At 31.8% G+C, this 15,299-nt stretch overlaps 1 protein-coding gene across 8 annotated transcripts in view; it reads right to left on the bottom strand.

Annotated features, from left to right (window-relative positions):
* The window catches only part of LOC115875075 (glutamate-gated chloride channel), a 42,560-nt gene extending 27,271 nt beyond the window's left edge, over positions 1 to 15,289 (bottom strand). For 2 of the 8 annotated variants that reach the window (XM_030890435.1, XM_030890438.1), the window contains exons 1-3: positions 15,111 to 15,289; positions 14,538 to 14,656; positions 5,270 to 5,337 (exon numbers count right to left, since the gene is read on the bottom strand). In XM_030890435.1, the coding sequence (XP_030746295.1) occupies positions 5,270 to 5,337; positions 14,538 to 14,656; positions 15,111 to 15,163 (240 nt within the window). In that variant the 5' untranslated portion in view covers positions 15,164 to 15,289. Of the gene's footprint in view, positions 1 to 1,576; positions 1,648 to 5,269; positions 5,338 to 14,006; positions 14,075 to 14,537; positions 14,657 to 15,110 lie in introns of those variants that run through there. The other 6 variants (XM_030890433.1, XM_030890437.1, XM_030890436.1 and 3 more) reach the window with 4 other exon arrangements.
* Positions 15,290 to 15,299: the final 10 nt, after the last annotated feature.

Here is a 15,299-nt window from a genome sequence, read left to right as displayed (position 1 = left end):
GATTTATTGACGTATTCAATTGTTTTTGGTCTCTTTCTGTTTCACCGAAATGATTACATCTTTTGATTTTTAAAGGCACCCTCGGTATATTTCTACTTTATTCGATAGAAAATGATAATAGAATTCTGAATAGAATGACATATCATATGTCAACTTTTGACATTGTCGCTTAAAAACAAATCGTATTATAAATTTCAATCCAGGGTGCCATGGTGTTGTTAAAAACACTAAGTTTTAATCAAGGAGCCTTGGAAAAATAGTTTTGATCGTCTAATGGGTTTCGTGTCTTGTCTAGGCCGATTAAAAGATGTACAAATCATATTTTTAATCATACATATGTCAATTTTTTCAAATGGAACAAGGGTGACTCGTTAGCATATTTGGAAAAAGCATTTTTTTATGAATATATTGATACCACACACTTGGTATTTCGAGTCAAATTGTCGTTATGAACCACGTGTTACAATTACAATTAAACCATATGCGAAAGTGTCAAAAGTTGACATATGATATGTCATTCTATTCAGAGTGTCATTTTCTATCAAATAAAGTAGAAATATACCGAGGGTGCCGTTTAAAAATTAAAAGTTATAGTCATTTCCGGTGAAACAGAAAGTGACCAAAAACAATTGAATGCGTCAATCAATCCTAATTTATGTCATATACTAACATACTAAATCTTGTTTTTTTATTTGAAAATATAAAAAAATTATGGGGTTGAGCCACTTTTGGGACGCACCCGGTATAATAAAGACAGTACCGAGTTAAATAAATGTAGTTTTCATTTTATCCCCTTCCTATCACCTTCCTTGCTTTAATGGAACAGATTTATGTTTTCTCTATTTTACATAATAAGACATCACTTAACCAGAAAAAAAATTACAACAATCATATTTTTTTTTCTCTCTCTGTCGCCGATTCTATTATATCTGTGGAATAGATCCTGTTTTCATTAATATTAGGGGTTGTAAATGTTTGACTAAATTAATAATTTATTATTAATTTCAAAATTACGTAATTTCGATTATAAAATTTCTTCTATAACGTGTATTTTATTATTTTTATCCTTTTTGGACTCTAAGACGTTTTTCTAAACTTTTATTTAAAAACCTGTCCTAAATCTTAATAAAATATAAAAAGTTTAAATACGATATATTTTTAATTTAATTATAGCTTCATTAAAATAAAAAAATTACCCGGCTATGAGACGGAGAGTTCAGGTGTACTTGAGAAACGAAAGACAGTGTTGTGTTTCTCGGCAGAGTCGTCAGGGAACGACCGTTACGACAGAGACAACCTATCTATCGCTCGTGTCGCACTCGTTATAACCTAAAACAATAACACAACTATAACAAGATATTGTCTGACCGCATGTTCCAGCTATTTATGAATGAGATGCTCAGTCTATATTTTATTTTAAGTCTATGGTACAAACCGTTAGTGAAGGTGCTTTTGAAAATACACTTATTAAATTGGTTTTGTGGGGCGTTATATACAAAGCCGTGTTCATAAGTTTGAATATACTTATCTGCTCTTTCATCAATACTTGACATGACTGGCAAGACCGCACACTCACCATTTTATAATCGTCAATTTTGCTGATAGATCGCAAGAAGATGTTGATCCTAACTACGGTTGGGTTATCGCCTGCAATGGCGTGTGAAAATCAAAAAAGTTGCAATTACTGATTGTAATTAGTCCAATTAATAGCCTAGTTTACTATAAAACCAGGATATTGTTTGATTTATTTCGGTTAGAGCTTAAATTTCGTAAACAAGTCTATTGAATGGACTAAATTAAGCGCCAGTGGTGATTTAAGTTCCAAATGGCGTGGTATGGTCTCGGGTAGCCAATCACATCTCGCATTGGCGGAATGTACCTGAAATTGGCATGGCCATGCCCGACTACCACCACAGCACATCCTGTTTCTTTTCAAACTGTCCTCATAAAAAAAGACCTAGGTATTTTCAGACATTGTCTTCAACCTTTTTACAACTTATCTAATCAAATCTGTCATCATAAGCTCTTACAAAAATACCTAGGTCCATAACATAAAACAAACCAAGACGCAATTTTATCAGTGTAAAATTACATTAAATCAAATAGTATATTTTAACATGTATCTTCTAGATCCAGATGATTTTCTAAATACTTTGAAGATGATAATGGGCTGAACATTCGTTACAACTGACTCCGGCATTCAATCTTGTCTTATACTACCAATGCAATCAAAATTTGAAATGCATGTATGCCGAAGAATGGGTATGAGATGACGGTATTGAAGAAAGGCATATCACTTTGTTTTGTATCTTGCTTCAATAGATGAAAGTTTATTGAATATGGAGAAGAGAAATATGATAGGAAAAACTAATAAAATTGATTATATCTATTCATACTAAAGTACGAGTCTCGGTAGAAAATAAAAATATGTTGTAAACCCAGCTTACGCAGTAAATAAGCAAATCTAGCACATCCAACTCAAAATATTCGCTCGTAAAGTATGGATATATTTCATTTAACTTGATGGGAAACGGTCAGAACAGTCCAACTTGTGAGAAAATCAGAATATTCTAACCAAAAAAAGACAAGCAAATAACCGTAAAAGTATGAGACCAGGTTCCAAAATCTTTCGTTTCTTTTTTTTAGTATGAAATATAGCTCAAATAAAAGGTTTTTAACAACATGATAAAGCTCATTGATCTTTAAAACCTAGAAGAGGCCTACATCCAACCCTGGATGGAACCAGGCTGAGAAAGAAGGAAAAAAAGAAGTTTACGGAAAGCTGAATACCAATAATTTTAGAATTTCCTAACATAATTCTCTTGAAAATAATGAATTTATGGTAAAATTTTGTTAGGAATCCTGTTGCACATTATCATATTGTTAATTATCTTGTATCTGAGATATGCTCAATAAAAAATACAGATAAATGCAAAATTTTTCGATAGGCTATAACCAAATACAGCCACTATAATAAGCACAAAATAAATTTAGATTATCCTAGTCTCGGTTAGTTTTAGTTCCATGTAACTAGAGTTTTCGTCGAAATGATGCATTTCTGATAAATACCAGGCCAAAATAATGGTAAAAGAGTCGAGTCATTTAGCGCATTGGCTGCTACAAACAAAAACTGAAATGTATATACAGTGTGACCCACTCAAGACCGGGCACCCTCCATAAAATCTGTGTTTATAGTCCGATTTTGATGATTTTTTTTTCAAATATAAAGTTTCAAAAAATGTACTTTAGGGCTCAATGTCATGTTATTTCACAAAAAACAAGGCCTACTTAATAAAGTTTTTGTGGTGAAAAATTTGCTAAATCATATTAGCGATTTTTTTTCAAAAAATTTGAGTACACCCCTACATTCGGCATCCCCCAAAACAGTTCTGTACCAAATTTCGTTTAAAAATATTAATTATTAATAATTCTGCAGTTAAATTAAATAATTCCCTATTTTTGCCAATTTAACGATGAGTTATCACGTAACCCTTGAAAAAAACAATCCACAACAATGGGTTTTATTAGCTGTCAATTCTTGCAGCGTAGAATTGAATATTAATTTAATAGCACGCAGAAAAGTGTTGTATCAAGAAATATTATTTGCATTATGGAACAATTAAATATTAGGGATAAAATTGAAATTATTCGTTTAGTGGGTGATAACTATCTTCAAGCAGGAGAAGCTGCCAGAGAATTTAACAACAGACATCCCGACAGACCTGCAGTAAGTAGAAGCACGGTTCAACGAATAAATAGAGTTTTTAATGAAACTGGTTGTGTGTCAAAATACTTACTAAAAAACAGAAGGCCGGAACATCGAATAAATAGGCGGAATGAGGAAATATTAGAATATTTTCGTAACAATCCTCGTGCAAGCATTAGAGGCGCCAGTGTTGATTTGGATATACCAAGGGAAAATATTAGGAGATGTTTGCGAACTAATAAAGTTAAACCCTTTAAACCAAAGATTTTACACACTTTGGAAAACGGAGATGATGTTAGACGATTAGAATTCTGCTTATGGGCTCAAGCAGAGTATTTAAATAATAGAAATTTCTTAAAAGAAATTTTATTTAGTGATGAGGCAACATTTAGTACAAACGGAGTAGTATCCTCTCAAAATTCGCGATTCTGGGCAGTCGAAAACCCTGAATGGGTGATCAATACAAGAAGACAGTATTCTCAGAAATTAAATGTGTGGTGTGGCATACTTGATGATAGAATCATTGGTCCATATTTTTTTGAGAGAAATTTGAATAGTCCAACGTTTTTGAATTTTCTGATTAATGACTTTTGGGATGCAATACATAATTTACCATGCCAAACCCGTTTGAATTTAAAATTTCAATTGGACGGATCACCTGTGCATAACGCGGCAGTTGTCAGGGAATGGTTAAATGAAAATTTTGAAAATAAGTGGATAGGTCGAAATAGCCCGCTAATTGAGTGGCCACCGAGATCCCCGGACCTAACACCCTTGATTTCTTTCTTTGGGGTTTCTTAAAGCAACAAGTTTACAAGTCTAGACCTCAATCTGTAGATGAATTACGTATTAGAATTACAGAGGCGTCTGCAAATATTACACCACAGCAGCTTAGGAATGTAACTGTTAACCTAAGAAAAAGATGCGACAAATGTATTGAACTGAATGGAGGGCTGGTAGAAGCAACTAGAATTATTTGAATATGTTTAACTTATTATTCGGTTATAGTATTTTTATCATTGTTTGTAATAAAACTCGTTATCGTGGATTGTTTTTTTCAAGGGTTACTTGATAACTCATCGTTAAATTGGCAAAATAGGGAATTATTTAATTTAACTGCAGAATTATTAATAATTAATATTTTTAAACGAAATTTGGTACAGAACTGTTTTGGGGGATGCCGAATGTAGGGGTGTACTCAAATTTTTTGAAAAAAAATCGCTAATATGATTTAGCAAATTTTTCACCACAAAAACTTTATTAAGTAGGCCTTGTTTTTTGTGAAATAACATGACATTGAGCCCTAAAGTACATTTTTTGAAACTTTATATTTGAAAAAAAAATCATCAAAATCGGACTATAAACTATAAACACAGATTTTATGGAGGGTGCCCGGTCTTGAGTGGGTCACACTGTATGTATGTCTCGAATGTGCTAAGAATCAGTTGTGGAAGAAAACATTTGACAAGGCCTGAAACTTTTTCATAGAATGAACTAGACTACCATCCACAACTACACAAATAGAGATAGTCAGTCCCATTCTCTGGTGAAAAAGACACTTACCATGGTAACGTCATCAATCTTTGAGATACTTCTCACAAATATGTTGACACGAACTATAGCAGGGCCATCTATCGTTCACAGAAAAAAAAACGGGAAAAATTATTATTTCGCTTTTTGCGTGAAGCCTCCGGTATATTTTCACCGAAAATATATTGAGATTTTTTAAATAAAAAAATATATATACGCCATCTTGTTATGTTTGTGTAGTCGTATTTTTAAGATTAATAAAATATGAGAGTTCTGGCGTAAGTCGGATAAAAAAGGACAGAGGGAATACATGGAATAAAAATTTTAATATTTTAATGTAAAGCCCCGGTAAAGGCCGGTCGTTTTTCAGAACCTTTTTTCCTTTACGGGTGCTTTTTACTTTATTTTTCACAAATTACCCAAAAGGAAAAACGAGAAATACCGGAGAACATCCGCACGATTTAGTTCAACACGCGCTTTTGGTTCTTTGAAACGTTTGTGGCTATAAAGGCACCGGCACCAGCTTACTAGAACCTAATTTTAATCTAAATTGTGTTGGAGCCACACAAACCCTTTCACTAACTACCTGTATTCAATGGTATCACTTTTTTTTCTCGCGTACATATAGGAAAAAATATAATTCTTTAGTTTGGTTTGACATGAGAGCTGACCGTGAAATAGAGTGCTCAAAAAATTCGGTAATGAACTTACTGCCAACATTAACGATTGAAACTAGGGTAATTCTATCAGAAATGTCAGCTGACAATTATATCCTACTATTTTATTTTGAAATTTATTTTCCTGAATAAAACGGGGATGAAATCTGAATAATTTCATCGGTATGGAGACTATTTATCGATCGCCCACCAATAATTATTAAAATTTAAACGAATAAATATATTTGCAAAATCTATTTTAATCTGATTTCGCACGAAACATTTGTGGGAGTTTATTGTTGCGAAAATTAATTATGTATAGTTCAATCAGATAGGCTTAAACATACACAGCTTCAATTACAAAGCAAAGAGCTAGGCAAATGACAAAACGTACCTATTTAAGCCATACGCTGTGTCAAAAAATTACTTCTTAGATATCTTACGAGATTATGTGCTTTGAAACGTTTCAAAATTTACTTGAAAAAAAATGTATTTTAGCAAAAAAAAAACATATAACTTGCTATATAACATATAACTGCCTATAAACATCTTTATGACGTGTTCACCACAGTTCAAAAACCTTCCTTGCCTTTATCCCAAATAACACTACCTTTGAATATAAGAAATGTTGTTTTTTTTATAAGCGATTTCAGCTAAAACAAAGTTCACCCGAAACTAATCATAGATCGTTAATTCTCAAGTGCTTGTTGGTCCACATAGTTCACGTTTTAGTTTAACAGTTTATACTTGTTTTCAGAATCTAGTTAAAGTTCAAATAGAATTGTATGCAGTACTTTATATTAAAATAAGTTGCAATCTATCTTGCATAATTGGGAAATAATGAATTTTACAAAGCTGTTCCAAATAAACTCCAAATTCCGGCAGAATATTAATTATAAATAAAATTAATGAGAACAATATTTTCAAATTCAAGATAAAAGCTCTTTTTGTAAATCAAAATATTCATCATTCGTTTAAATAAACAAACAATGATACTCTGTGTCTTTATTTTCAATTTGTAATTAACACTAATTAGAGAAAACAAACAAAATACAATACAGTTTTTGGAAAGGTCGCTTGCTTAAAGTTACAAGTATTTTGTTTCTGAACATAATAGCTTTGGCATAAGAACAAAAACGTAGCATAAATCAAAACGTGTTTATGTTAATAGAATTTTTTTTTAAATCGTTCAAAAAGAATAATGGTTTCCAAAAAATATTTTCTCAAAACATCAAGACAGTTAAGCAAGCCTCTATATATTTATTCAATAGTTACTAACTAATTAGAATGACGTATAAATGGTACAAAAAATATATAGATGTTAGATATACAGATATACAGATGTTAGATATAAGGAAATTATTATTAGCCATATAGATTTTCTCAAGAGGACAAAGAAGTTATACCTATGGTTATACTTTAGAATACCTATATATTCTTTGTGTTGTTATCCAAATGCTAAGATCTATTACTATATATTATACTATTTTTCTAGACCCTTTGAAAAAATAACCAAAAGTCCACTATAATTATTTTTTTTCTAAACATACGTATAGTCATGAAAACTGTCGATTTTGGCCAAAACATCGGTTTTTATAGTATAATTGAATAACAACTACCCTTTTAAAAAAAATTAAATATGTAGAAGGAAAGAAAGCGCAGGCCATTTTGATCTTAGATTCACTAGCCAATAATGTAGTCTAAACTTTAACTCTCTTCAAAACTAACTCTCAAAAACAAAAATACATAACATTTCCTTCATATAATGAATTTTTCTAAATTCTTTGACCATGTTTACTATTTTCCAAGAAGCTTTAAACACATGTAGTTGCCAAAAAGTAACTAATTTTCACAAGGATACCCATACCCAACATTAATTTTCTCACAAAATCATCTCAATTAGCCGTAAGAAGTTTATATTACCTAAAAGTACATAAAATTTTCTACACCTACTAATATTTTTAAATTTTAATAAATATATTTACATATATTATTAAGAGCCTAGAAAATGTATTAAAAATTATTAAACAGTCCAAATCGTTTACTTCTTAAGTTCTTCTACAAAACACATCCAGGAAAAACACTTCACTGTCACTTAAAACAAGGAAAAACATAAAATACTGGAAATTTAATAAATTATTTACAATTTGGAAGCCATCTTGTCCCAGATGTCATCTGACACCACAGAGCAAAATTGTAGAAGCACCTAAGGCCGTGTATTCACTAGTTTTACCCAGGGGGGTGACAGTGAAATAGGAAAATTGGAAACAGTCATTAGTGTCATTCCTGTCATTCTCCTCACGACAAGTATGGCCGCCTAGACAAGGACAGCATTGTTTTTGTCTAACTATTGTCTAACTTCACAGTTTAGAATTGACAGATTTCAGTTTCAGAGACAACTTCAGATTTGTTCTAGAACAAATTCGAAAATATTCGACGCCATTTTAATTCATTCCGTTTAGTTTCGTTTTGGAAGTTCAATTTAATATTTCGGCTGAAATTTATAAATATAAAGGTAATAAAGTATATAAAATATAAATTACATGAAGAATCCTGGAGAAAATGACGTTTCTGCAGTAGTAGGTATGTCCCATGTATATCAAAAATAGGTAGTAAATAAACACTGTTTTTACATTTTTTAGATGCAAGAAAATGGTGTTATAATCTCTTTGATCGGCGATTTTTTTGAAAATGGAAACAATTTACAGCAAGGTAAGATCATTTTTAACTATAGCCAACATTAGTTATCTCCAGTATGTGCGATTTATTGTCAATAAAGCAATAAATCGGACTGATAATCTGATTATGTTATCCGACTAAAAGTCTCTTTTTGCATCTTTTTGATTTATAAGCCAGGTTCTTTGGGAATAATGGACGCTTTTTTTAAACAGTTTATTTATATTTTATACCTATTGATATTTTTACATTGTTAATTTTTGTATAAAAAAATTGTTTTTCTGTTTTCAGGTTTTTGTATAAGGCTCCCGTTTTCATGTTCCTGTGTCCGTTTTCTGTCCTTGAAGTTTGCGAATGCGTGTGTTTATTTACAAATTACTGTAAGTCATGCTTATACCTTAACTAATTTACGTTAAAAGTGCATATAATTAACTAATTGGTATTGAAACAATACAATCCTCTATATTTTTATATTTATTTAGTCACGTTGTTCCATATTTCAAATAAATATATGTGAATAAATTATTTTTTGGTTTTATTTATGAAAGAAAAAATACAAATTACATTTGAACAGAAAGAGGGCCCGCCATTGAATAACCGGAAACGGAAATGAAAATTAAGCCATCATGTCAACCTGTCAATTGGAAAGTTAGTTCTCCAGACGACAACGAAGGCTTTCGGTGGCGTATCGTGTTTCCACGATTTAACACAGAGTTGACACTTCTTTCTAGTTAATTATTTTATGGTTTTACCATTCAACTTAATTTAAAATTTTAATTATTAATGTTTTATTGAAGAATATCGTATTAAATGTATTTGTAGTGAGAAAATTAATGATAGTTTAAGTGATTTAAAACGCGATAGTATTTTTTCTAACCAAAATAAAATGTTATAATTTTAATTAACTTTACGCTTTGAGCAAACCAAAGAATTACATTTTGTCCTGGACACGAGTAAAACGTTTGCATAATTTTAGCAAAAAGGTTTTTTTGTGATAAAAAATATGCCTAACGTCAACCCCCAAAACAGCATTCTCAGCATTCAAAACGCGACTATAGCAAACTGCTACCCTGCAAGCTAGAAAGGGGTTAAACCGCTCTTGCATTTCCACCCCAGTGTTTTGCACGATCGCCTGTTACAAAATTTCATATTGTGTCAAATACACACCGTCAAGTTTTGGATGTAACAAAAATATATTCCCGTCTATAAATAAATACCTTGGCATGAGAAATGCTTTAGTGTCACCACGAGTCGTGTTATCGTACAAATTAGCATATTTTCCATTGAAAAAAAATGTTTCCTATGCCTACAAATGTAGAACGATCATTTGTTAGGAAGGAAAAGGACATGTTTTCCATATATTTATATTTTTTTTTTTCTATCAATCAAATGAGACATCTGTTGACATACCCAAAAGCACACTAACTTCTTTGGAAAAAGGGCACATCGTCCACAAATATACCGCACAACACGATCAACAAAGTATCCCTCAAATATTTATCCAATAAAAGAGCTTCTCCGCATATTTATACGTTGTCTATTTTAATGCAACCTTTCAATAAGCCCTATACAAGCAAATTACAAATTTAAAAAGGATATTTTAATCCCCTATATTATACATGTTTTTTCAAACAAAAAATACGAAATTCTTTGATGTTATTTTATAAAGAAAAATAAGTGGATTGAACAAGGTGTTGAAAATATTAAATTCCAAAACTTCCCGCTTTATTAAAATTCTCTTTTGCAAAAAATATGTCGAAATAATTAAATTGACTATGCAGTTATGATAGGTATAAAAATTGAAAAATAAGAAAAGGCTTTGTACAGTTTATCGCTGAAACCTACGTCAATCCCTTTATAATGGATTTAATTTTTCCTTGGTGGTAAATAATAAAACACTAAATTTTCTACTGAAGATTGCAAAGAAAATCAACTATTTCCTAGACTTTTTAATGCAGATATACAGATCCAGCCTTACTGTTTATTTTTTTATGTCACTTTCTTCTATTTTATTTTATTTTTAATATTTTTTATTCATTTTTCGTGTAAAAAATTATGTTGGGCTTAATCAAGAGTGAAGAAAGCTCATATTATTAAATTACTGTTTGTTTTTACAAAAGACCCAGTAAAAGATAATCGGTTTATTATAAAGTTTATGCTCAGGCTAAAGCTATTAATTATTCCTTTTAATGTAAAAGGGACATGGGATGGTAGAATAAGAGATGATTATTCTGTATGTAGCAGTCCTTCATCACATTTAACAAGAGCTTTTACGGATTGTACATTTTTCTCCTACCACTCAATCGTATTAAACAATATTATTATATGGGCATATAGAAGCTGTTTATAATTGTGTATTACACGTAATTACACGTTAAATTAATTATCCCGCGTCAAGTTATTCAAATGAAGACGACGTAAACCAATACTTTATTTGAAAAGGAAGTGATTTGATTAAATAAACAGCAAGAAAAATAATATGGTTATAATTTATTTATATGAATTCTATGGAAAGTAGTACTCTATTGTGATGCTATAAGCTAGACTATATCCTAGTATTTTAAAAAATTTATTATTTTCTATCACTAACATAAAATTTTGGTGTATGTCTACTTAAATGGTACTGTAAGCATTTGGACTATATACACACACCGGAAAAATCTAGGGATATCATTTTATTAAAGTTAAAAATGAATGTTTTGAATAAACAACCACATATTTTGTAGGCCAATTGTTTCTACTTCGATTGAAACGTAGTAGTCACACTAGTTATTTCTAAATTTGGGACATTTGCAGAAGTGTTTATGCATTTTTTGTCAAATGTATAAAAAGCACCTAGCATCAATTGTTCGAATTTAACCTGTACTGGCTATGTTTTTATGATAACTGGCCAGAATTCATTCAAATAACTCTGTTTAGTATTAAACGACATTATGGAGCGTAGACATCTTAACAGAGACGAAATGCTAAGGGCCATGGGTATGATCGAAGCTGGAATGCGCCAAATCGACGTAGCTAGAGCATTAAATACAACGCAAAGTGTAATATCGCGATTAAGTGCACGCTACCGTGAAAGTGGTGATGTTGCTGAAAGGCACACAGGGCGACATCGCATTACTACCCCTCAGCAAGATAATTTTTTACAATTAAATGCTCGACGCCGACCGACTCTTACAGCACCAGATCTTAGTTTAGATCTCCAGGAAACACATAATGTAACCGTTAGTCCTGACACTGTTCGCAATAGATTAAGAGAGGTCAACTTAAGAAGCAGACGACCCTGGAGAGCTCAACCCTTAACGAGAGGAAATCGAGAGGTACGATATTTGTGGGCTCAAGATCATGTTCAGTGGTCGAATGAACAATGGGCCAATGTTCTCTTCACGGATGAGTCACGCTTTGGAATTCATCCGGATTCGAGAAGGTTTAGGGTAAGGAGAGAACTGGGAAATTTTATTCGGTTGGATCATGTTCAGGAAGTGCACCCTTATCAAGGTGGAACAGTTATGGTCTGGGGAGGAGTCCAGTTAGGCCGAAAAACCGATCTCGTTTTTCTTGAAAGGTTTCTAACAAGAACCAAATATCGTGATTTAATTCTTGAGCCTGTCGTGTTACCATATGCCAATGATTTTGGGAGAAACTTCATTCTCATACATGACAATGCACGGCCTCATACAGCCAGAGTGGTAAGTGAGTTTATCAATGCTCATCAATTAAACCTTTTACATCGAGCACGTATGGGACGCGGTCCAAAGAAAGAATTTTGAGAACGGGTATGCCTCGTGAAACTCGTAGGAATCTGGGTTCAGGCCGTGTGCGTGGCAGGCTGTACCTCAAGAAGAGATCGACAACCTGATCAGGAGCATGGAGAGATGATGTAGGGCTGTAATGAACAGTAGAGGAGGCCATACCCTTTATTCAGTAAAAATGGTTTTATCTTTTTTTTTAATTCACAGTTTAGAATAAAAAAAAATGTGTGTATTTTTTTGAGTTCAATAAAAATCAAGGTAAATTTGACAAGTTCGGTAAATTTCGCATTTTGATTTCCAATACGTCCTGTAAACTATTTGTTTATTTTAATTTTATTATATCAAAAATGCAAATAATAAAATTACTGACGATGGCTGAATAAAATTGTAATATCCCTAGACTTCTCCGGTGTGTGTATTTATTTATTTTATACTTTCCTTTTTTTTAAATCAAAGAGTAAAATCATAACCGTGTGGCTATTTTTATTATTTTTCTAGACGTCCTGAAAAATAGTAGGATATCGCCTATGTTTCAATTTTTTTCAATACATAGACTTAGAAAAAATGTCTATTTTGATCAGGTTATCGATTTTAATTAAACTGCTGTCATTTACCAACTAAAAGGTGTAGGGCACAAAAATATAGGCCAATGTAAGCGGAATTATATCCTTTATCAAAAGTTGCTCGAAAACAAGGGTCCAAAAAATCGATTTTCTTACAAAACAAAAACAATTCAAACCTTGAAGGTCTATATATTTTAAATCCACATAGAATTTCCTACAAATTCGACATGATTTTGTTTACTATTTTTCTAGGGGCCTTGAAAAAAAAACTACCACAAAAGTCAACTATTTATCTATAACATTTTTCTATGCGTATATAGTCCAAGGGATTTAAAAAAAAATAATACATTTTGTGATATAAATTTTGGTAGGTGCCTTTGAAAACTGTTCTTTTGCCTGGGTATTGTATTTAAATCTTCGAAATAAAATCCCTTACATGATTTGTATGTCGAGAACCTGCAGCGGAATAACGAAATCGAAATTTACAGCAAAATCCGAATGTTATCCCTCGCTTTTGTCTTTAGAAAAGAAAACGTTTTATGTATAATATAATAAAAAAAGTCCATGGTAGGTTCTTTGCAAAAAAATAATTTTTAATTTAATTTTTGCAGGAATATATATTATTATGTTACCAACTTATATTCAAAAAATTCAGTACAAACAAACAAAAAACAATGTTATTTTCAAATTCAGTTTAGTTAGAGAGAAAATATGGAAATTTTAGTGCTCTTACTCAAGCAAGAATCTAATTTGAAGATGATAATAAAAATGTCATCTCCTCCATGGATTTTTTCTCTGAAAAAAACAGTTTATGAATTTGAGAATCAATTCGGAACCACTTGACATGAGGCTGACATCAAATTTTCTGCTTAGACCATATTAAAAACTCGTGGTCTGTGTACTTTTTTTGTTTTGAAAGTAAAGGTTCTCGAGATAATAGTACTTACTGTACACGAGCAAGATGCTTTTGAGAGGTCATTTTAGTCCAAATGCTATTTTTTGGGTGTCTAGAATGTGTGGAAGGTTTCAGGCGATCGTGCTTATCAAAGGGGCCACTGGCAAGAGCCCCCATTGGCCCGTGGAGCACCTCTATGCTACCTACAAGAAGGGGGTGACCTCCACTTACCATTTTAATGTCGCTTATGGTCGTAATGCTTCGAACAAACAGGTTAACTCGTACTATCGCTGGCCCATCTATAGATACGAGGGGTTTTACGTTTACATTTATTCTGAAATCTCGACTCTTGGCTTTCTTTCTTTCTCTTGTCGAACACTCAGAATAATTTCAAGTAGTTCGTGTAGAAAAGCATCAGAAACTGTGATAAGCTCGTAGTCTGATTCTTTCCACCCGATTTGTGCTATATACAGGGTGTTTAGATGTATATAATTAACTCGATTTTGATTTTGATAAAATTGATTTTTTTGCAGTAAAACATCAGCAACTAACCATTTCTAGACTTGTAGATCAATACTCAAACTGGATTTTTATCTAGGCGTAATCGAAACACCCTGTATGTAACTGTAGGTACATTTACATGGTACATATATACAAGCAGCACTGCGTGAACTATTAGTCTTGGTATCTGGATACGTTTTTCTTGCTTGTTCACTTCGTCGTACGCTAAATAGGTGCGTGTATAAGAAAAAAATTACTCACCTGTTCCATTTACTCCAGACGGCCTTATTCTGGCATCGTACCGTCCAGGTCCCAAAATTTTGTCCAGAACCTCTTTCTCTTTTTCCCGAAAATTGATCTTATTTGTCGAAGATACGCAACTGAAATTATGCATATTTCAGTACTAGATTATTATATACAATTTCATTTTTTTTTTCAATTATTCTAATTCATTGTTATTTATGAAGTTAAAATAAGATAAATTCGAATACAAAAAAAAATAGAAAGCATTCTATGTATTAAACTAAAATTAGTTCAAGAAATTAATTTCAAAATAATTTTCCAATTAAACTTACAAAAATTACAGTCCCGAAAAAGACTATTTTACGAAGAGTTAAATGACCTGCATTCAAGTGCAGTTAGAAAAAGACGACAACATTATTTAGTGTAACAACATTGATTTAACAAAACACAATAAAATATAAAGCCTTCAAAATAAAGAAGAAAAAATAAAACATTTCCTACACGATCTAAAAACAGAAACGACGAAAAAAATATGTTTGTAGTAAAGGGCAGTAGTAAAATATCTGGGGAGTAAAAAAAATATTTACTTACGTAATAAAGTAAAATACTGGCAGAAAAATACTGAAGAAATTGTGGCTGACCATGTTGAGCTTGAGAAAAAAATTTAATTGAGAAAAATATTTAAATTTTAATTAGTCACAAACATCATCGGACGTAAAAGTAGAATGCGGGAGCTCTTCGCTGAAGTGCAGAACATTCAGTGCTGTACAGCAGGACACT

This window comes from Sitophilus oryzae, unplaced genomic scaffold, assembly GCF_002938485.1.
Source record: "Sitophilus oryzae breed Bouriz unplaced genomic scaffold, Soryzae_2.0 scaffold_1318_pilon_pilon, whole genome shotgun sequence".
Classification (NCBI taxonomy): domain Eukaryota; kingdom Metazoa; phylum Arthropoda; class Insecta; order Coleoptera; family Curculionidae; genus Sitophilus; species Sitophilus oryzae.
Note: the sequence above shows the minus strand (reverse complement) of the source record. Positions and strands in the feature narration are given on the sequence as shown.